Source organism: Lemur catta, chromosome 5 (genome assembly GCF_020740605.2).
Source record: "Lemur catta isolate mLemCat1 chromosome 5, mLemCat1.pri, whole genome shotgun sequence".
NCBI classification, from domain to species: Eukaryota; Metazoa; Chordata; class Mammalia; order Primates; family Lemuridae; genus Lemur; species Lemur catta.
In genome coordinates, this window is record NC_059132.1 from 70,469,986 (window position 1) to 70,492,668 (window position 22,683).

At 37.3% G+C, this 22,683-nt stretch overlaps 1 protein-coding gene across 2 annotated transcripts; it reads left to right on the forward strand.

Moving 5' to 3' along the window:
• The first annotated feature begins 7,579 nt into the window (after positions 1-7,579).
• Positions 7,580-21,385, forward strand: LSM6 (LSM6 homolog, U6 small nuclear RNA and mRNA degradation associated). Of its 2 annotated transcripts, XM_045552082.1 has the most exons (5): positions 7,606-7,707; positions 9,173-9,276; positions 14,937-15,040; positions 19,105-19,218; positions 21,101-21,385. In XM_045552082.1, the coding sequence occupies exons 3-5, from the start codon at positions 14,947-14,949 to the stop codon at positions 21,133-21,135; spliced, it is 243 nt and encodes an 80-aa protein (XP_045408038.1). In that variant the 5' UTR covers positions 7,606-7,707; positions 9,173-9,276; positions 14,937-14,946; the 3' UTR covers positions 21,136-21,385. The 2 variants fall into 2 exon arrangements, with proteins under 2 accessions (XP_045408040.1, XP_045408038.1); XM_045552084.1 differs by lacking the exon at positions 9,173-9,276 and having other exon boundaries at positions 7,580-7,707.
• Positions 21,386-22,683: the final 1,298 nt, after the last annotated feature.

Consider the following 22,683-nt stretch of genomic DNA (forward strand, 5'->3'; position numbering starts at 1 on the left):
ATGATTGTTATTGTTCTTAGTGATTGTAAAATCACTGAGTTTTTGGATGATTTGTTATATAACAACAGAAAAGCGGAAAGAAGTTAGCTATCCGATCCACAACTACTGCAATGTACAGATTGGTTGGTACCTGTGCGATTTAAATGAAATCAAAATGGTTAAAGCACATGAACTCTGGAGGTCAGCTTCTTGGATTCAGATTCCACATCCACAATATATTAGCCACGAGATCTTGGGCAAATTACTTTTCTGAGCCTCCATCAACACCTTTCAGCTTGGTGATGATCATTATAGTAACTTCATAGGGTTTGTGTGAGAATTAAATTAATTCATACTCATAAAGTGCACAGAAGAGTACCTCACTGTTATGGTTTGAATGACCTCTCCAAAACTCATGTTGAAATTTAATTGTCATTGTAATAGCATGGAGAGGGATAACCTTAAGGGGATTAGGTCATGAGCATTCGGCTCTCATGAATGGATTAATGCCACTATCATGGGAGGGGTTGGTTATCACAGGAGTGGGTTAGTTATCCCAGGAGCAGGCTGCTGATAAAAGCATGAAGTTCGGCGCTCATCCTCTCTGTCTCGTGTGCTCACTTGTCCTTTCACCTTCTGCCAGGGGGTGATACAGCATGAAGGCCCCCTGCCAGATGCCAGTTCGATGCCCTTGAACTTCCCAGAACTGTGAGAAACATACCACTTTTCTTTATAAATTACCCAGTCTGCGGCATTCTATTATAGCAACACAAAATGAACCAAGACCCTGGCAAAGAGAAAGTGCTTACTAAGTGTTGGCAGAAGAATTCTAGGTTCTGTAGGGTTTGAAGCATATACAGTTTGGTCCCTCTTAACACAAATATAAAATTACACATGCTAGGAATATTCAGGGATAGTCAGGTGCTTGGTGCTAGGGACATAATAGTGACAAGGCATTCTTCCCGTCCTACAGGGGTTTGTACTTCTCCACATGCGAAAACAGAAAATATACAGACATTTTCACACTAGACAGATTATTTTTGAAAACAACTGCTTTGAGGCATTCTCATTTATTCTGAAAGGAGTATACATTGGCCTTCCCTGGGGAGAGATATGATACTACCTACAGCAAAGTATCCTTTTAAAATATGCAAATCTTTGGAAACAGCGATTATACATTGGGGGATTTATCTAAGGAAATACTCAGATAACCATTATATATGTATATTTAATATATATGCACAAACATATTTAAATATGTGTTGTTATTGATGGCAACTAATTCAAAATACTTAGTTGTTTAACAATGAGGAGATTTACTAAATTGTCGAGTATTGTGCTGCTATGAAAATGATTTTATTTCACAGCCAGGGAAAGATCTTCACAAAGTATAATTAAATGAGGAAATTAGATTATACAATAGTGAGTATCATACTGAGCAAGAGCAAGAGTGAGAGACAGATATGAGAGTGCCTTGGAAAGCTCCTCTCAGTAATGAAATAAAAAGCAAATTTTGAGGTTTTGTTTTTCTTTCTTATATGTAATTTCCAATTTATTTACAGAAAATATACCATTCTTGTGTGATTAAAATAAATTAACTTTTTTTCAAAAAAGAATGACCACATCTCGCTCAGGGCTTGTCTTATTCCTTAAGAGTAATAAACCTGTCTCATTAAATGTTCATATTTGCCCTCAGTTCTTGATCCATTTTCAATAAAAACACATGTTTAATAAACCATCAGTTTTTCCAGACTTGGAATAACCTTCTGGCTCAGATTAAGATGTGTTAGAATAGTAGTGAAGTGCAAGTTTGTTAGCCACTATGGGACATGAGCTAAGAAGACACAAATCCTTTCTGGAAAACCACTTGCCCTTCCAAGTTCAAGTCCATGGATGGACCGTAACTACATTCTAAAGTGTGATATAAAATGCTAACAGTATTGATCTTAAATAACATGTCATCTCTGTGGTCTAATTGGATTGATTTTCTTGGAAATAATCACAGGTGTGTTCATCTGAAACGTCTTTGGTGCCCTTGCCTTTGTGACAGCTGCCACTATTCTGATTGTCTTGGGGCTGGAGGCCTTCCATTTTTCAGGAATGGCAGTGACTGGCTTAAGTCTTTTGGCTTATAAATACGTAGAGCATTCAAGTTGAATATCCCATGCCATCCCCATGTCCTTACTTTCTTCCCTTTTTTTTTTGAAAATAGCTGCTTTTTTATAGTGACTTATTGTGATTTTAAAAAACCACACATAGCATGAAATTTACCCTCTTAAAAATTTTTAAATATACAGTATTGTTAACTATGTACAGTATTGTACAGCAGCTCTAGAATCTTTACAACATGCACAACTGAAACTTTCTACCCATCAAACAGCAACTCCCCACTTCCACCTTCCCCAGCCCCTGGCAACCACCATTCTACTTTCTGCTGGTATGAGTTTGACTACTTTAGATACCTCATACAAATAGAATCATTATGCAGCATTTGTCCTTCTGTGACTGGCTTCTTTCAAGGTCCTCAAGGTTCATTCAATTTGTTGCAAATGCTAGGATTTCCTTCTTTTTTAAGGCTAAATAATATTCTATTGTATGTATATACCACATTCGTTTATCCTGATATTAGAGGGAGAAAAAAAGCCAACTACTAACAAAAACAAAATTGAGATGGAAGAGCTTATGCTATGTTATGGTCTGAATGTTGGTGTCCTCCTCAAATTTGTATATTTAAACCTAATACCAAATGTAATAGCATTAATAGTAAAAGGTGGGGCTTTGGGGAAGTGATTAAGTCATAAGGGCTCCAACATGATGAACGGGATTAGTGCCTTTATATAAAAGGCTTAGGTGAGCTTCCTTGCCCCTTTCTGCCATGCAAGGACACAGCTAGAAGGTGCCATCCATGATGCAGAGAACACACCCTCACCAGACACTGAATCTACTGGCACTTCGATCTTGGACTTCCCTAGCCTCTAGAACTGTGAGCAATACATTTCTGTTGTTTATAAATTACCCAGTCTATATAGCAGCCAGAATAGACTAAGACATACTACCGTATTGGTAATTTTCTGTTACATTATGTCCACTAATCCAGAATTATGAAAAATAGATTCTAATGTTAAAAGTTACTGAAAACTAGAATTTGCTCTTAAATTTTTGCATTCTCCCTGGATGCAGGACTGAGATTCTGAAGTTGTTCTTGAATTTGACCCCATTAGTTTGTATTATGGTGAGTTTTAACCACACCACCGGGCTGGTGAAAAAAACTTACACCAAAAAAAGCATATGGATTTGATAACTCCCCCTGGATAATCAAGGACATCTGTTTTTTTTACTATTAATATAAACATGTTTTGAAAGTCTAAACATAAAGCACTAGTCCAATTCATCAATATTTTGGAATGAATTTAGTTATTATATGTCATAGTATAACAAGTTGTGTGTTTTTTGTAGTTAAAAAAATCAAAATTTTCACATTACCAGTTAAAACCACATTAGAAAGAAACATTTTGAAAATTGAAAGCAAATTTATTTTAAGTACAGTTGATAGCAGGTATTCTAGCAGAGAAAACCCCTTGAAGATGTAAAAATGCATTTCTAAGAGTTAAAAGAATCACATACCTTGGTGACCATTTGCTGATTTCTAAAGTATTTCTAAATTTTTATACACTGTACTTTATTTAAATTGTCCATACAGCTTTAATTAGTTTCACTGTAGTAGAATTAGCTTCATTGAAGTAGATGTGCTCTATTGCAAAGTGAATGGGAGCCTTACATACTACAGATTACCAACATAAACTATAATTCATAAAGGCCAATACAACTCTTTTCTTTGTAGCTGGGTAACCATTTATGTTTGAGGTGAAGATGTTAATATGGAAATTTTGTGAGCTAGGAAAGAGGACGAACGCTATCATTCTAATTTATGACCTTTCATATGAGGCCAAATGTAAAGGCAACTTCAATTGTTTTATATCTCAGGACTAGCACATAGCAGATGTATGAAATCTGGAGTGTTAGACGTAAACTTTTATTACCAAATTATAAATAATTTCACCCACTTATAATGTTCACCTTTCAAGTTCATCTTGATTAAAATACAAGGGCAGCTTCACACCGATTTCACTGAATTTTACAGCTGCAAGAGGTTTTCTAGAGTTCACAGTGGAGCATAAAGCATCGCAGCATTTGGGAGACTGTCCTTACAGTAGTTCAAATGCCGAGCCCCTCTCTTTTGAAATTCAGGTCACGCCAAAATGATGGCCAATGAAGTCCAAACATTTATTTAAATGTTATTTAAATGTCATGTCTGAAACCAGGTGCCCATGATGGAGAATATATCCATCTTTGGGTAAAAATCAAAGACATACTGCCTTTCCTGAGAAATCTGCCCCCTAGTCAATAAGTTTACATTATTTCTCAAAAGATATTCAACAATAGACTGTTTTTCTTCTTACTTTGTTGAAAATATAATTTCATATCCCATGATTAAAGGTAAATAATATTGGCCCCAAGTACCCAAAACTAGGACCTCACAGCTTAGGTGCCTTTATTGTACAGTCTGAAGGTCCAGGAAAGGACCCGTCCATGCCAGCACTTCACACCAGTTAATGGTCAGGTGAGACCAACCAGGGTTCTTAGAAGTTTAACACTGATGTTAGATATTAAAATATGCTTTAGAGATGTGGCCAATCCAGTTACATTTGTATTTATCATCACTATCATCAGCAACATAATATAATCACTCACGTATTTGCAGGGCCGTTGGGTGCTTTATAAAATAAGCCAGACATACCCTCTCTTAAGAACATGAAACATTGAGGGACATAGCTATTTAAAGGCAATATGTACAAAGAACTGTAGGAGTATCGAATGGAAAATGAAATGGTGAGAGTTTACAATAGTATTTTTATACCGTTTGTTTATTTTAAGCATAATAGTTTCCAGAGAATAAGACAAGCCACAGACTGGGAGAAAATATTTGCAAAAGACATATCTAATAAAGAATTATTATCCAAGATATACAAAGAACTCTTAAAATTCAACAATAAAGAAAGAACAACCTGATTTTAAAAAACAGGCCAAAGACCCAAATAAATACCTCACCAAAGAAGACAAACATATGGCAAATAAGCATATGAAATGATGCTGTACATCATATGTCATTAGTAAACTGCAAATTAAAAAGCCAATGAGATACCACTACACATCTATTAGAATGGCCAAAATCCAAAACACTGAAAATGCCAAATGCTGGAGAGGTTGTGGAATAATGGGAAGTTTCACCCATTGCTGGTGGGAATGCAAAATGGTACAGCCATTTTGGAAGACGGTCTCTTACAAAACTAAACATACTCCTACCATATGATCCAGCAGTTGCACTACTTATTATTTGCCCAAACAAGCTGAAAACTTATTTCCACATGAAAACATGCACACAAATGTTTATAGCAGCTTTATTCATAATTACAAAAACTTGGAAGCAACTAAGATGTCCTTTAGTAAGCGAATGGATAAATAAACTGTGGCACATCCAGACAATAGACTATTTTTCAGTATTTAAAAGAAATGAGTTATCAAGCCATGAAAAGAGAGGAAGGATTCTTAAATGGATATTACTAAGTGAAAGAAGCCAATCTGTAAAACTGCACAGTGGGCTGGTGCAGTATATGCACCACCAACTATGTATATGGCATGATTATAACCATATGACATTCGGGAATAGGCAAGACTGTGGAGACAGTAAAAAGATCACTATTTGCCAGTGGTTATGGGAGAGGAAGGGATAAATAGGTGAAGCATAGAGGATTTTTAGGGCAGTGAAACTATTCCCTATGATACTATAATTGTGGATACGTATCATCATGCATTTGTCAAAACCCATGAAAGGCACAACACCAAGAGTGAACCTTAATGTAAACTTTGGCCTTTGGGTTATAATGATGTGTCAATGTAGGTTCATAATTCTAACAACTAAACTATGTAAGTTAAACTAAACCTTGTCAAAACATTTTTATGACTTTAAGGGTCCCTAATAAATTAATGTTTATGATCAGAGTTTTGAAGACTAGTCCTTGGTGAACTAGTATTCATAAAGTCTTGTAATGTTTTCTTTGTATAACAAAAGATGATGAAAACAAAAATCTGGAAAATATGGAAAGCTGCCTCATGAGTTAGGAAAAGTCAATTCTAAGCTGTTGAGAGGCTTCCGGGGACAACCACATTTTTAATAAGCTTGTTGGCTTACGAAGTAATTTAGGGTGTCCACCCCATTTATCTAGCTGGGCCCTAACAGAACTGTTTCCCTTGGAAAAGGTTGCAGCAGCTCTGCAGATGAACCAGGCCCTGAAAACTCCTCACTGCTCCCTGCCCACCACACCAGTCTTAATGGCTCCATCAGGGCTCTGTGGTAACGGGAAAAAAGCTATGAATCAAAAACTTAGTTTTTGCATAATTGAAACAACCAGCGGGGAATGTGGTGCAATTTGATGTCTTTTGGGAATAAAGTTTTCAGGGACAGGGCTTTATATCCTATTATGTTTGCTCTTTGATTTAAATAGTACTTTACTTAAAATTTTTTATTTACAGTATATTTTATATTGCAAGAGCTTCAAATACAGCCCTCTCGATAAATCTGTTACAGCTTGGTCTTTACCCAAACTGAGCTTTTATAGAAAGATAAAAGGAAGTCTCTCTTCTTTACCAAATCACACCCAGTTGTTCTTTGTCCACAATATCAATCAAAGGTTCATTTCTTCTGCCTGTAGCTAAAAGAGGCTTACAAAAGGGAAACTCATTTTTGTCTTAGAAAAAAATTCTGCATCTTAGATCTTATGACACTTCACAAAATAAGCATCTGTTGTTTGAAGATATTATCACTTTGTTTATAGTGTTACAAATCACAAATAGAATTAAAGTAGAAGTTTTAAGCTGATGAGGGTATGTCTGTAGGGGAAAAAAGGAATCAGGTCTTGGTGTAACAGTTTTCTTTTTTTCCTCTCCCTTTCCATTAATAGCAAGAATATCGAGAATTCATGCAAAATTCCAAACCAAGTTTCCATAGTAGCACTTAAATAATGTCTGCACACCATTTCCAACTGGAACTAGTTTATAATGTAATGCAATTAATGTCATTATAATTCAGAGTTACTTGAGTGATTTTAATTATTTTTGTATCAATTAACATTGCCATGGGAACAGTCTCTTGCTAATAATGACTTAGTCTTCATACATTTAATTAATATCCAAAGGTGGATTTAAAGACTTAAGGCGTTTGCTTTATTTATCTATTTGCTTTAATTTTTCAGGGGCATTTCTGTGTAAACTCAGGCATTACTTTAGCAGTAAATTCCAGTTTCCTATGACTTCAAGTTATTTTTTTACCCTTCTGCAAAGAAATTCTGCCCAAAAGATCACTTCCAGTTTTCTTGATTTTTTGTTTGTTTGTTTCTGTATTTGGAGTTTTATTAGAAAGAACACCAGCGCTTTCTCCTTTAACTCCACTGCTCCAATTTTGCCATTAGACAAACCAGCGTTCCTGGATTTGCGCGCTCCGGCGTGGACCGGCCTTTTCGGCCCCTGCGAGCTCCCGTAGCCTAGCAAAGCACTGATTGGCTGAGGCAGAAAAGTGCCGCTACCTCGGCGGTTTCGGTTTTCGCTGCGAGTGTCCGCGGAGGCCGGGTTTGTGGGGCGCCTGGAGTGAGGGTTCTGGATCCCGGCCGCGAGGTGAGCCGGCCGGCGCGGCCCCAGGGTGGGGCTGCACTCGGCCCCGGGTTCGAAGCCGCAGCGTTCCGTCGCGCCGGGGAGAGGCGGCTGCAGCGGCCCAGGAAAGGGCCAGGCAGCCCGGGAAAGGGCCTGGCGGGAGCGGGCCGGGGCCCCGGGGCGGGAGCGCGGAGCTCAGAGCCCGCCGGGGGCCGGTTCCCGCGAAATGCCGCGCCCGCGCTCTCTCCCCCGCGCCGGGAGTGGCCGGGAGGTCTCTGATGGTCGGCGTCGGGAACCACTCTCCGCGAAGCGCCTGGCTCGCGCGGGCTGGAGCTGCACGGTCCCGGCTCTCACGGAGTTGGCTCCCGAGACCGCTCCTGGTCGTCCGGTTTCCCCCAGCGAACCGGACGCTAACCCGGGGATTCGGCGGGAAAGCGGATCCCAAACCCAGGCTTCCCCCGGTTTCCTGGGCTGCAGGGAATTGCAGGGCCTCCACTACATCGGGGTGGCTGCGCCTGACGCCAGCAATTAAAATCTGAACTAGCCCGTCTTACCGGGTTGTCAGGAAGGGGATCCCCACAACTGTATGGTGTTAAGCCCTGTCACCAGAGGTTTTCAGTCTGTGTGTGTGTCCGCGCGCATGCAGAGAGGGTATTTTTGTTCAGAGTGTCCAAGAGGATGCAGATAATATTGATAGTGGCTCACCCTACCCCGTCCCCTCAGTCATAAGTGACTATTATAGAAAATTGAAAACACAGAAGACTTTAGTGAGCAAAATAATATTCACTAAACCCTTTCACCTACAATCTGTTTTTCTCTTGTATGTGCTAGTTTCAACTTGAGCTAAAACTGTACCTATCTTATCGCTTAACAGTATATTTAGTTTTCCATTTAAAAACTCTTCCTAAGTCTCATTCTAATTTTGTGTCTTCTTTTGATTGGCCGCCTTTTACATCATTGTAGGTCCCAGCGTAGGTTCTATAAATTATTCAGCCATTCCCCGACTTTGCAGTACTTAGTTTATTTCTGAGTTTTTGCATCATTTTAGCATCCCAGGTAATACTATGATAAACTGCCCCCCCTTTCAGATTATTTCTTTGGACTAGATTCTTAGAAGTGAAATTATCAGATTAGGTATTGTGATTTAATGTCTTTTTTAGTCTTCATACACATTGCCACATTGTTTTTCAGAAATTTTTTAGCAGTTTACATCATTCACTTATGACTATACCTGTTTCACCAAAAGTATGGTAACTCAAAATTCATTTCTCATATATCAGCCTCTCTTTGGGATTATTAGTATTATTGATGGTGGTGTCTGGCAGTTCTGCTTACTTGAATTTTGTTCAGGAATCTTCAGAAGTGCACGTGTGTGTTTGTGTATGTGTGTGTATGTGTATGTATTATTGGAGCTACTGCATAGGCTAACTGAATGTTAGAGCAGGAAGAGACTTCAGTGGTCATCTAGCATACCTCCCTTATTTTGCAGATGAGGAACCTGGGGCCATGAGAGGTGAAAGGATAAGTTACCCAAGTGACATCGCTAATTAAGTAGCAGAGCTGGGATTAGAACTCAGGTTTCCTGCCTCCCAAGTGAGTACTCTCTATGCTGCATCAGGCAGTCTCTCACTGAACTGTGGCATACTAAATACTAGAATTTAAAAGATGTTTGCATCACCTGGATTATTTGCTACTTTTAAGATTGTACTGAGTAACAGATTTTAATCATCTTAGGAAACTGTAACACTGAAAAATGGGGCAGTAACCATTTTTCTTGGCCAGGTCTAGAAATCCATTATTTAGACAGCCTTTTCCAGATTTTGACAGTTGTTTTCAGATTCCCTGGATGTTGGAATAAAATATCCCTAATAAGTTATAATTTATACTTCATCATCTGGTCAGACTGTAGCTATTGGTTCTTATTTGTTATACCTTGAATATTTCTTTAAAACTCCTTGCTTTAAGACTGGAGAACAATGTTTTTTTGACTTTAGAACTTATAGCAGGTTTTCTCAAGCTCATTTGACATTTTGGGCTGGATAATCCTTTGTTGCAGAGGGCTGTCCTGTGCACTGTAGAATGTTTAGCAATATCTCTGGTCTCTACTCACTGATACCAGTAGTACCATCATACTTTCTAGTCTTGACAGTTCACAGTCTCCCCAGGCATTTCCAAATGTCCCCAAGGGTGGGGGGCAAAATCACCCCCAGTTGAGAACAACTTGCTTATAGGAATTATCTGGGGAACTTTATAAAATGTAAATTGTGGTGTCTTCTCTGTAGATATGTATGCAGCTGGTTCTTGAATAAATAGAAACATTTCTGTTTTCTCCATCTTTCTTTTATTTGGTGGTCACTAACAGAAGTATTACTAGGTTAGTAGCTGTTGAAGTACATGCATGATACTGTACTAGCCACTATACCAATAATTTGGGCGAGTGGGGGTGGGACAGGCATTTTGCTTGGCACTGGCCTTGAGCGTCTCTTCCACAGAGTTGGGCAGTGTGCTAAGGTACCAGGAATATCAAATGAGTAAGGTGTTTTCCCTGTTGTCCCCGAGAAGCTTAGAACCCACCGTGGAAGACTGGTCAGCAAACAGGAAAATTACAAAACATCCTGAAAAGGGCCAGGGACTGAGAGTGGAAAGAGGTGCTCTGAGTGGAGGGAGAGAGGGAAGTAGCCCCTGCCACTCGGGGAGGAGGGATTGGTATGAAGCCTTCGAAAGCCAGCTAGCTAGGCACTCCACTGGCTCAGAAAGGAGCTACTTAGCTGTTCTCACTGTCGGATCCCCTCCTCGGACACTGATGTATTAATCCAGTGGTGCGTTTACTTGGATTGTAATATTTCCTTGCAGTTTTTTGCTTTCCAAATTTATTTCACCCTAAACCGTAAATACTCTAAAAGTAGGTGAAAGTTTACAGGTAAACATTGCCAAGAAATAAGGATTTTCATGTCTCCTGCTCAGTGGCATAACTCAAAATCACTTTGTCGCTTTAGATATATATTTTTTTTACCTGTGCTACTGCTCTCCAGCTGGATTTTTCACCATCTCTATGACCATTCCCCAGGTTTAATAGGAGAATCTTAACATATTCAAAAGGGCATCTGTACCTTTGGGGTCACACCTTAGTTCTGCTTTTGACCTCACAGGATTTCTGTGGGAATTGCTGCGAATCTAACACAGCCTGCCATATAGTTGGATGAATAAAATTTTGTTCTTTTCTCCTCCATTCTTTTATCAAAAAAATAAAACCTCTACAGGGCAGTTTGCAGATGTTCTCATACTAGACCTCTCAGTAGCTTCTGACAGAAAATATACTGCCTTTGACTTAATAGCCATTTATGAAAATAGGTCATTTAAAGCAAGCCTGAGTAGGAGTCAGGTGAGGGAGAGGAGGCACAGAGAGTGATTATGACTTTAATTTTAAAAGGAGAAATTTTACCAAGGTGACCCTGAAGAAAGGTCTTTATCCTCCTGCGTGTTTGTGGTTCAAGAGTCTTATCTCTTGCTTCAGAAATTGTCAGAACTGTTCCTTCTGCCTTATCCAATTTAAAAGATGAAAACTTAAAATTACTTGAGCCGAGTGATGGGAAAAATTGTGGTGTCAAGACCAATTTGCTCATACAAAATGGATTTATGGGCAAGTCATTAAGTAACAGGGAGAACCAAGGAAGCCTAATGAAGACTAATGTAAAAAAAGATATGGCTTTCCTAAAGTGATGGATAAAATGTGTTTGAGGCAACCACATTCTTTCCAAATAACTTTAAAAATATTTTTTGCAAGAGATTTAGAGAATGTGGATATTCTGGAGAACAAATGAGAATCTTGTTAGCCTCTCCTTTCGTGGGGCTTACAATATTTTGAGGGAGAAAAGACCCATATATTAAAAAAAAAAAAAGGAAAGAATGTAAGAGTACGTAGTACATAGTGATAGATTGTATCAAATCCCAAAATATATGATGCCAGAAGTGAAATGGCCCACCTCCACTCTGCTATTGAGAAGCAGAAAGTGGAACCCAAGCAAGTTCCTTCTTAAAACCCTCCTCTGGCCTCTGTCACTGACAGCAGTATTTCCCAAACTTGCCAGTTTCTAAGAATCTCCTAGGCTTGTGCAGATTCCTGGGTTCTACCCGACAACTACTGAGTAGAATTTCCAAGTGACCCAAATGATTCAGGTTCAGGAAACTGACCTAGAGGCTTAGCCCTCACTCACCTATGAATGTGGCACTGCTCCCTTCTGTAACTGCCTCCTGATTGCCTGTGTAGATTTTACCCTCAAACCCAAACACACTGTCCAGTGCCTTTGCTAAGACTTTGCTCTCAGCTGGTGGACTCCTGCTTTTACTTCAAACTCGGCTCAGATGTCACCTTCTCTAGTAATCCTTCTTTGATCTGCCACACCTAGGCTAGAGAGTCTTCTCTCCCCTGTTCTCTGTGAATAATTCTATCTGAATACATGTCACCTTTGTAAAATTCTCCATTCACATGTTTTTCGCCCCCCTGGAGTGTAAACTCTCAGGGCCCAAGGCCATGTCTTATTTGTGTTACATCCCAGCGATGTGCCTGACAAGTATATGGTCCATGAACGTTTCAAGTGTTGATTGCCCTCAGAAGGGAGAGATTGATGTTATTAAATAATTGGAATAAAGATGAGCTTAATGGATGAGGTGTTACTTTTGGAGCTTAGAAGAACATATCTGTGGTTTTTAAAAAGGTGCAGAAAGGTAATATTAATAACATGTTTAAAATAACCTATACTGTCAGACACCTGATAGTCTTTTCTGACAGTCATTAACTTTTAACTTTCCTTCCAAGTTTTTGCTTTACAAATTTTTTTCCTCCTAAATTATGAATACTCTAGAAATAGTTGAAATTACTAATAAAGTAGTTAATAATATTCCTGTGAACTAGATTTTCACATCACAATGCATTTTAGTGGTTTTTAACATAAAAGAAATAATTTTATCTCAGTTTTGTACTGAAGAAATTATGGCATAATGGGATTTAGCATCTATAGTAGGAAATGAACCCAACAGTCATGAGTTGAGTAACAGGCCTTTAGAGTTATATTCTGTCTAAATGTGTTCAACCACAAAAGCACATGCCCAAGACATAAACAAGGCAGTTTACAGATGAATGGGAAGATTTGTTTGTTTTTATGAAGCTCATTAAAGGTACTGAATCTGTTACAGTATTTACTTTGTAATTTTTCTCCCTGTACTTAAACCAGCATAAATAAAATTGTTGTGTGGTCTGAGTTCTGAATGTATAGTGGTTGTTCTGAATAGTAGTTGTAATTTTTATTATCTGTTGAGATTGTGGAGCTAAAAAAATAAGCTGGCAATTCAATGGAAAAATTAAAATTTATCGAGCAAAGTAATCAGTTGATCCCATTTTAAAAACATCTTTTAAGCCTTGTGGGTGGTGTGGATAGTCCAAAGTGACAGCCCACAATTCAGAAATCGTTTCCAAAATTTGTGTTTTCTTTTATTTAACTTAGGATGGGATGTTGACTTTTCTTACTTAAAGAATATTATTTTACTTAAATTGTGATTACTTTTGGTTTACTCATGCCCTTTAAACAAGAGTTTAAATTCTTCTGGACTTTAAGTTCTTTAAAGTTAGAGCCTTTGTATATGACATGTTTTTGAATTTCCTTGCCCAGTGTGTACATGTACCTATTTGTTGAACAAATGAAAATACCAATAACCTAGTGTTCCAACTTACTCTAACTGCTGATCCTGCACAAATTCACTTTGAGAACATCTTCAAACAACAACCCTACACCCAAATTCAGATTATTGAGTGGATGGACTTGGAGTGAAATAAGCAGTGCTATTTATGGAAGAATGTTTATTGAAAACTTTGAAAACAAAAACAATTTGAGTTCTTGAGAATTCTTTAAGTATTGTATCCATACTAATTGTTAGGTCTCAATGCTGGACTTGGAATGAAATAAACAGTGCTATTTATGGAAGAATGTTTAATGAAAATTTTAATTGAAGACAAAAGAACAACTTGAGTTTTGAAGAGACTCTTTAAAATAGTGAATCAGTACTAGTTTTTAAGTCTCGGTGCTATATGGCTACTAAATAATAGTGATGCTGAATTTGACCAAAACAGGAAAATTAATTTCCAGAATCTTTTTACTCTCAGTTTTTGCTTAAGTAACTACAGTTTTGTTAATTTGTTTATAAAAATATTTTGAGAAAGATAGCTATTATATAACAAGATGAGTTTTAAAAGGAGTGATGTGTTACTTTATGTGTGTGATTGATTTGGTTTGTATGCTGTCTCTCTATTTTAGACTTCTGTTATACTTGAATTTTAAGACTCTTTTTCTTTATTATTTAGAGGACATATCTGCTATAATCATAATCAAGTTATTAAAAATCTTTGGCTGTATTAGCAACTTTCCAAAGGCTGTTTACAGTTGTGATTAAGAACATGAGCTGCCTGTTCACTTTCTAGCAATATGACCTTGAGCAGGGTGTTTAACCTTTCTTTGTCTCTTTCTTCATCTGTAAAAGAGATAAAAACAATACCTACCTTATAAGGTAGTGAGATTTAAATGGAGTAATACATGTAAAATGCTTGGAAAAATGCTGACATATAGTAGACTCAAATATTAGCTCAATTAATGATTGTAATTCTTTTCAGAGATAGCATTTAGGCATCAGTCATAAATGTGCCTACCCTACATAACATGGACTTTAAAATAGGACTGATTTGAGCTTGAGTGTTTCTTTGCATTTTGGTTCCATCACATTTTAGGGCGAATTATTTAATCTTTCTGTGCCTTTATTTTCATTAGAAAAATGGTAATCTTAAGACCTTGCCAGGGTTCTTGTAAAGATTAAATGTAACTGTGTTTATAAAGATCTTAGAGTGCTCAACATAAAATAACCTTCAGTAAATGGAGGTAGTGGCAGTTGTGATGGGTATACTGACTATGTGTGAGGTGGTAGTGAAAAGTGCTTAAGAGCAGGTGCTTTGGAAACACAAGACTCTCCAATGAGGCTGTGCCATGGGTTATTGTGGGGACTGAAATGACATAATGCATGTAAAATGCTTAGTTTAACATCACTTCATTGCTACCACGTTAGCTGTCACGTAGTAATGGAGTAATGAGTCTTCATACGTGGTCCTTCAATACTTGATTTTCTATAAATATATTAAGGGCTTTAGGGTTTTTTGTTGAATAATAACTTTTGTCTTTACCTTTATTGCTCTTTTTCATATTCCTAATCAGGATTATTAAAATGAGTCTTCGGAAGCAAACCCCTAGTGACTTCTTAAAGCAAATCATTGGACGGCCAGTTGTGGTAAAATTAAATTCTGGAGTGGATTATCGAGGTAATATTTTATTGTTCCATATCCTCACTGGTGTAACTACATAAATGAATATGACTTACAGATTTTTATTAACCTCTTAAATATACCCAATAGTCTAAAAAATTAGTGGACATCAATAGTTTTTATGCCCATCTCTTTTTCTACCTCTGAGATGGTTCCTTTTAGAGAGACAACTTTGTCGATTGACGTATGCTTCTCACTTTGAGTGATTTGTGTGACTTTATTTCCTGTCTCTGCTTTGAGATAGTGTGTATAAGTTCCCTGGTAGGGATTCCCAGTCAAGTTAGGCATGAATAACTAGACTGAAGAACACGGTCGTGGTACAACAGCATTTGTTTTCACAGGCCTATTCACTGTTGGCAAGCAACTATTTAGATAGTATAATTTTACAACATGAACTTCCTATTTATATAACATATGGGGTATCTAAAGATGCCTTTCTGTTCTTGTAGAGAATACTCTTTTTAAAGGCTCTGATACTTCTGAAATTAACTTTATGGGAAAAAGGGAATCAAATTCCATTTTTTAATGTTACTAAATTCTTAATCCTCCAAATTTAAGGTATGTCAAATTACCTGGAATATTCACATGTACAGCTAGCTAATTCGTTAGCAGAGTGTCTTAGTGTATTTGGGCTGCTATAACAGAATACCACAGACTGGGTAATTTATAAAGAACAGAAGCTTATTTTCTCACAGTTCTGGAGGCTAGAAAATCCAAGATCAAGGCGCCAGCAGGTTCGGTTGTCTGGTGAGGGCTGTATCCCCTGGAGGGGAGAAATGCTGTGTTCTCACATGGCAGAAGACAGAAGGGCAAGCTAGCCAGTTAGTGGAATGCTGCGTGAAGCCTCTTTTACAAGGGCCTTCATTCCATTCATGAGAAAGGAGACCCCTGGCCTACTCACCTCTTAAAAGGCCCACCTCCTAATACTGTCATATTGGGCCAGGCGTGGTGGCTTACGCCTGTAACACTCTGGAAGGCCGAAGCAGAAGGATCGCTTGAGCTCAGGAGTTCGAGACCTGCCTGAGCAAGAGCGAGACCCCATCTCTACTAAAAATAGAAAAATTAGCCGGGCTTTATGGCACATGCTCCCGAAGTCCCAGCTTGAGCCCAGGAATTTGAGGTTGCAGTGAGCTACGATGATGCCACTGCACTCTACCCTGGGGTGACAGAGCAAGATTCTTTTTCAAAAAAAAAAAAAAAAAAAATGCTATCTATCACATTGGCAACACATGAATTCTGGAGGGGACACATTTAAACCGTAGCATAAAGTTGTGTGGACTTTTCTTGGCCTGTTTTCTGAATAATTCCTAATGATAGTAATCTCTTGAGCTTTTTCCTTTTTCCATACGTGCAAATATTATTTTATTGAGAGCTTACTACATGCCCAGTGTGTGTTAATCACTTTACTAAACATTTTCATTTTATCTTCACAAAAATCTTTTGAAATCTCTACTGGTTGTTTCCCCCTAGTAAGGGCGAAGCTAGGACTCAAATTCAAGCTTGACTCAGAAGCCCTTGTTAAGAAACCACTCTGGTGATGATGTACTGCGTTAGTTTCTTGACATTACTAACCTGTCTCAAGTTTAATTTGATTTTTATATCAAAACTAATGGATTTTTACTGACTACTGAGATACTGTAAAGTATTTATGTACTGCCTCTCACCATGAACTTTTGATGAGCCCAAAGTAGACTTCTAGGGATCTGAGTACATTTGACAATTGATTTGAGTAGGGACATTGTGTTCAGTGTCTTCTCAGGACCCACTTTATTAAAGAGATCAACCAGCCTGACTTTTTGTTCTCTGTACTCTTCAGGGAAAATTTTTCTATTTGTGATGGTAATTCATGTTTTAGTTCTGTTTTGTTATTAGAAATTTAAAAGCAAACAATGGAGAAAAATATAGAAGAAAGCAAAATCTCTCCAGATTCTACTCTCTAGAGATAATCAACTTTTCCAAATTTGACCTCAATATATGTAAGCATAATTTTACATAAATGGAATCAGCTGTATATACAACCTGATTTCTTTCTTATGCTAAACAATACATTTAGTTCTGTTACAATACAGAGATTTTAATGCCTACGTTGGAATCCCCTGTGTGGATGTACCATAGTTTTCTTTTTGTTTTTCATCAATTTCCAAATAATAGATATTTAGGTGTTTACAAATTTTTTGCTTTTGTAAACAGCTCTGTTCATTTGACATATATCTTGAGCGCTCATTTGACATATATCTTTATTTAGAATAAATTCCTTGGGCTAGGATTTCCAAATCAAAGAGTATGCTAAGAGGCTCTTCATCAAGAGTATGCAGCTTTATCCTTCATGTTCTCACCAACCTTTATGTTAGCTTTGTTCATCTTTTCTACTCTAATTGGGAACAAGTAATATCTCATTTTATTTATATATTCTTTGTTTACTAGTGAGATTAAACAGCCTTTCACATGAGTAGTAACCATAGTTTTCCTCCTTTTATGAATGTCTGTTCTTGGCCTGTATACTATATTAAAGTAAAATGTTTTATACTTCTAGAGAGCCTTACTTAAAGAATGTGTTTATTCTTTTAGTAAAGACACCTAATAGCTCTCTGTAGCAGTTTCTTTTTAAGTTTGAAGAAAATTTCTTATTTTCTGTTACTTATAGTAGTTTATCTCATGGAGAAGGGAGAGGGTTATAATTCTAACCTTATGGGCAGGTCATTTATTTTTTTAAACCTTTGCTATGAGAATAGATGTTTTGATTAGAAATGAACATTTCATTTGGAAATTCTTTTATTATTTTTCAAATAGATTTTGCATATCAAGTCTCAGAAGTTTCCTACTCATTTATAATTGTGCTTTAGATGTAAAATAATATAGCAGGAAACAAACTAAAGCTGTATCAAGATTTCTTTTCCTAGGAAATAATTGTTCTGAGTTGTTGATAATACATTGTGATTCTTTGAAAGTTTATAGCTTATAGCAGAATTCTGTTAGATTAATGTCCTATCCTCTCATCTCTCTGTCTCTGTCTCTGTCTCTCTCTCTCTCTCACACACACACACACACACACACACACACATAATTTTGAAAAGAAACGTTTTTGTTTTGAGGATAATGGGGGCAGAGGCAGAGAGTGAGAAGCATATTAATGAAGTTAAGACTTTAAATGAAACTATTGACTTGGCTAATTGAATTGAATGTGTAATATTTGTTTTTACTTAAATTTTTTTCTAGAAAATACCACTTTAAGTTAGAGACTCCGTTAGAGGCTTACAGATTTTCATCTTTTGAAAAAAATCTCCAGGTCAAATTTTGCAAAATTTATACCATCTTAACACAATTAAAAAGATTGACTCAAACTGTTTCCTTGAAAGCTCCCTAGAATGTTTTTAGCCATTTTCTCTATTAGTTTTGATTGGAAAATATTATAACTGTAACAAAACAGAATGGGATGTGTTATAATGCAATATGTTGCCCTGTATTCTCAAGCTGCTCTTCACTGTGAGTCACAGCTTTAAGATGTTCTTTCAGGAGCACCTGCTGTCTCCTCTTCTATTATTTTAACAGATTGTGGAGACTTCCTCTTAACCTTGGAGTACATTCATCTGCTGCAGTAGATGTTGTGAAAGAATGAAATAAATCTGCCAGACCCGTATTTCACTTAGTGGCTAAAGTAAGAAATGCCACTGGAACCGAGGATCATTTGTTCGTGCATAATTGCCCACTCCTGTCCTTAGCTTTCAAGAATGTTATTTTAGTTGGAATATTCTTATTTTTTTACTTTTGTGAACACTTTAAAAGTTGCTGTGTGATCATACAGACCATGAGGGAGATGACAGCTTGTTATTTTTCCCAGTACCAGTGGGTGCATGACTGCTTTCCTAGCCTTCGTTCACACTGGCATAGAGTAAAGACCTGTTTTGTGCTTAGGTCTATTGTGTTTCGTTTACAGTGTGGATTTTTATATTAAGCATCTAGGAGCTAATGAATAAAGGGATTGTCAGCTCTTAGGTATACCCTGTAATTTCTCAACTCTTATTTGCTCTGTGTGTCTTCTTTTTGACTAAATCTGTCTGCAGGGGTCCTGGCGTGCCTGGATGGCTACATGAACATAGCCTTGGAGCAGACAGAAGAATATGTAAATGGACAACTGAAGAATAAGTATGGGGATGCATTTATCCGAGGAAACAATGGTAACATTTCTTCACTCTACAGTTGTACAGCATCCAGAATAAACTTGTTTGTTTATAATCAGGATCGCCAGAGTGTTTTTTAGATAATTCGAAAGTTCAGTTTTACTTTTGATGATTTTTAAGTGCTTCTGTCTCAGATCTTCAGTGTGACCAGTTCTTTTTTAGATGCTTCATGGAATTTTGGAGCTAGAAATTCTTTTTCTTCCTTTACTGATGAGGAACTGAGGGGCATTGGTAAACTGATCCAGGACCCTATTCTCTTGAATGTAGTTTATTATATTCTACCAACAAGTATTCTGGCTTCTCAGAGTCTGGATGTTGGAGCTGTAAAAATGGGCACATTTCCCTGCTATCTTTGGTTTGCATAATTTGACACTTAGTCTTATTTGTCCTTTCTCTATTAAACATCCAGGTGCTTTTTGTGGCGATTTGTACCCTTTAGTTTGACAAAAATGGCAAAATAGGAAATATGGTTGTAAAGTTACTTAACTTTTTAACAGCTAATATATTGCTATGATTATTGTGGTTATTTTTAAGTATGTAGTTTCAAAATGAAAATCATCAATAAAGTCATATTTGAACTTTTGGCAGGAAGGGGAAGTCATCGAAATTACGGGAATTATACGTTGACCAAGCTCCCCTTTTTGGTCCCATCCTCTGAATAGAATTTTGAGATTCTTGAGTTCACATATTTTTATTGATTGCTTTAATTCTGGGTAACATCTTCAACCCCCTTAACAAAAACAGTTGGCTCTCTTTGCTATGAATTAAACATTGTTACAATAGACATTCTATCCCCTGTTCTTACAGTATCAAATTTTTTCATATATTTTTATATACATCTTTTGCTTGCTTTTTAGTCCTAACATGTAGAATTCCTTGTATTTTCATACTGTTCTTATTTGACTTCCTCCTTTTACTAAGAAATGTTATGATCTTGCCTCCTCTCAAGACAGGTGAAAGCAGCAGTCACCAGCAGGCTAGGTTCTATGAGTGAGTGTTCATAGGGTAGATCCTTTCACATGCACACTGTATCTAGGACTTGTCCAGTTTCCCAGGGGGGTTATACTGGCATTCTGACACTCCTTCTCATATTACTTCTTCCATGATGTAATCAGTGATAGTTATTTTTAAATTCCCAAATTCACATCTTTGGATCCTGACTTAGTTGATTAATCTATGCTGTGTTCACTTTGAACAAATATGTCAGAATCTGAGTAGGCATGGCGGGTGAGAGGGCTCATATACCTCTGGTAAAAGCTTGGCCCAGTCAGCTAATTTTTTCTTCTTTTTATGTGTCACATATCCTAAAGAGTTCAGCTGGGTGGTCATGATAGGACTAGCTAAGCAAAACTTTGGATAGCACTAGAAGTTGAGACTTTAACAGGGAATTCAGAAGAAGGACTTTGGTATCTTTAAAGAAAATAAACTCCTTAGCTCTCATTTATCATGTTGCAATTAAGAAAATAAACAGCAAGTTTAGAGTTTATATTGGGGAGGTGGATGAAAATATGATATTTATTCTTAATTTGAAATGTAGCCTGGTTGATTTACTAATTTACTTTCCTAAAGTATAATTCTTATACTTCTAATTATTAAGCATTCTTAGATTCCAGGGACTTTGACATATATTTTATCTTCCTGGTCACAATTTGCAAAGTAAATCAGATACATAGGTAAGATTAGGACACAGTTTTATAAGATATCACACCCAGGTCTAGATTCATAAAACTGGCCATATAGTGGTTCTGAAATTAATTGTATGGTATGAGAATTCCTTTTAAATTTCAGAGGTGTCAGGCCAAAATCTGTTTGCTTTTAAAACTTGCTACTGTGATATTTAAGAGCAGGATTTTTTCAGTTTATTTCTTTTTCTTTTCAGTTTTGTACATAAGCACACAGAAGAGAAGGATGTGAAGACACCAAGAGACACTTTTCATAGTTGGATATATTTTTTATGAATTTTTTTCTATTTTTTGATTCTTTCATGATATGATTTATCCTGTTTTTATAATAATTGGCAATTTTCATTGACTGATAAATAAGATAAATGTATAAAATTGTGGATTTAATTGTGAAGTGTTTTTTCACATAAGTTTCAGTCATTTTTCTTTTACCTTTGTATCAATGTACAGAATGCTAAAAAAATAAAAAGTAAAAAGACAAACTCTACCTCTTCCTACAAGATTATTTAACTTAAATTTCACGCAAGGTCATTTCATTTGATTTGCTTTATTTATCTGGCTGACTAAAATGATGCTTACAATGGACATATAATTAAAACATTTCAGAAGCGTACTTTATCCCATCCTCTTCGGTTTGCCATACAAAATACTTGGGTGAATATGTTCTACAAAGGCATCTAGGTTCAGTCTGAGGCTATGAAAAGGGGCTACAAGGTCAGAAGTTCAACCACCAATTCAGTCACCTAAATAGAAAATAGAATTGGGAGCTAACAGTGGCACTTCCACAAAAGGAGTGGGAATCCGAACAGAGGAGGGGGAGGTATTCTAAAGATTAACAGTACGCCAGTTAGCTGAAAACCTTCCTGCCCGCAGTCACCCTGTGCAATTAGACTTTTTAGGCTCTCCTGCTGCCTTTCAGGAGCATTGGCATCAATGTTACTCTGTCAGTTTATGAACACAGCAGGGGAGGGAGCCATTCCTGTACATCTCTGGCAGCCGGTTAGATTAAAGCAAAGCTTAGAGTTTATAAACTCTTTCAGGTTGCAACTGCTAAACTGTGATTGGGGAAGAATTTCTCCTAACTCTTGCTTAGCAAGTGGCTTTAGGGAAGCCTTTCTCTGAAATCAGAGCTGCATTTGAACGTGACGTTGTCCAGGAGCAGAGCACCAAGGCTTTATGTTGCTTGGCACAAGGCAGCTCCTCTGGGTTATGTGACTCCTGCTGAGAGGGTTTTCACAATTTATTAATGAGCTTTCCACAACCCTGCTTTATTCTCTGAACAGTTTTACGCTGTCTCTAGGAACAACAAATATATCTGGGCACTGTGGTTGAATGAACACCAGACAATTGTGTGAATGTTGTATTGGCCTTTTTCTTCCCTCCCTCCCCAATCCAAACAGAATTCCCGTTTCAGGAGCCGGTGGTGTGATTTGAAACAATTGCCTGGTTGAAGGGTGTGGGAGCAGGATCGGGAAGGAGGGAGGGAAGGGTGGGTGGCTGGTTCTGGAGAGGTGTATGTGGTGTTTCCTCTTGTTTTATTTTAAATATCAGAGAGTAATTGGAAACAATTATTTTTTAATTAATAACTCAGGAAAGGTGAACAGAAACATTTCACAAGGTTTTACTGGGTGCACACCGAAAATAAAACACTTTATGCTATGCTTCAATAATTTATCACTTCTTGACAGGGGCTTGAAAAGGGTCCAGTCTGTAAGTACAAATCACCAATTTGCTCTTTTATAAATGACTTCTTTTAAGGAGAAAATGGATGTCCCTCCAA

Excerpts from the sequence above, each read along its gene's own strand:
- LSM6 (XM_045552084.1), top strand. The coding sequence starts at position 14,947 with ATGAGTCTTCGGAAGCAAACCCCTAGTGACTTCTTAAAGCAAATCATT. Across the intron at positions 15,041-19,104 it reads TTCTGGAGTGGATTATCGAG|GGGTCCTGGCGTGCCTGGAT; the intron begins GTAATATTTTAT and ends ATCTGTCTGCAG. Across the intron at positions 19,219-21,100 it reads ATTTATCCGAGGAAACAATG|TTTTGTACATAAGCACACAG; the intron begins GTAACATTTCTT and ends TTTTCTTTTCAG.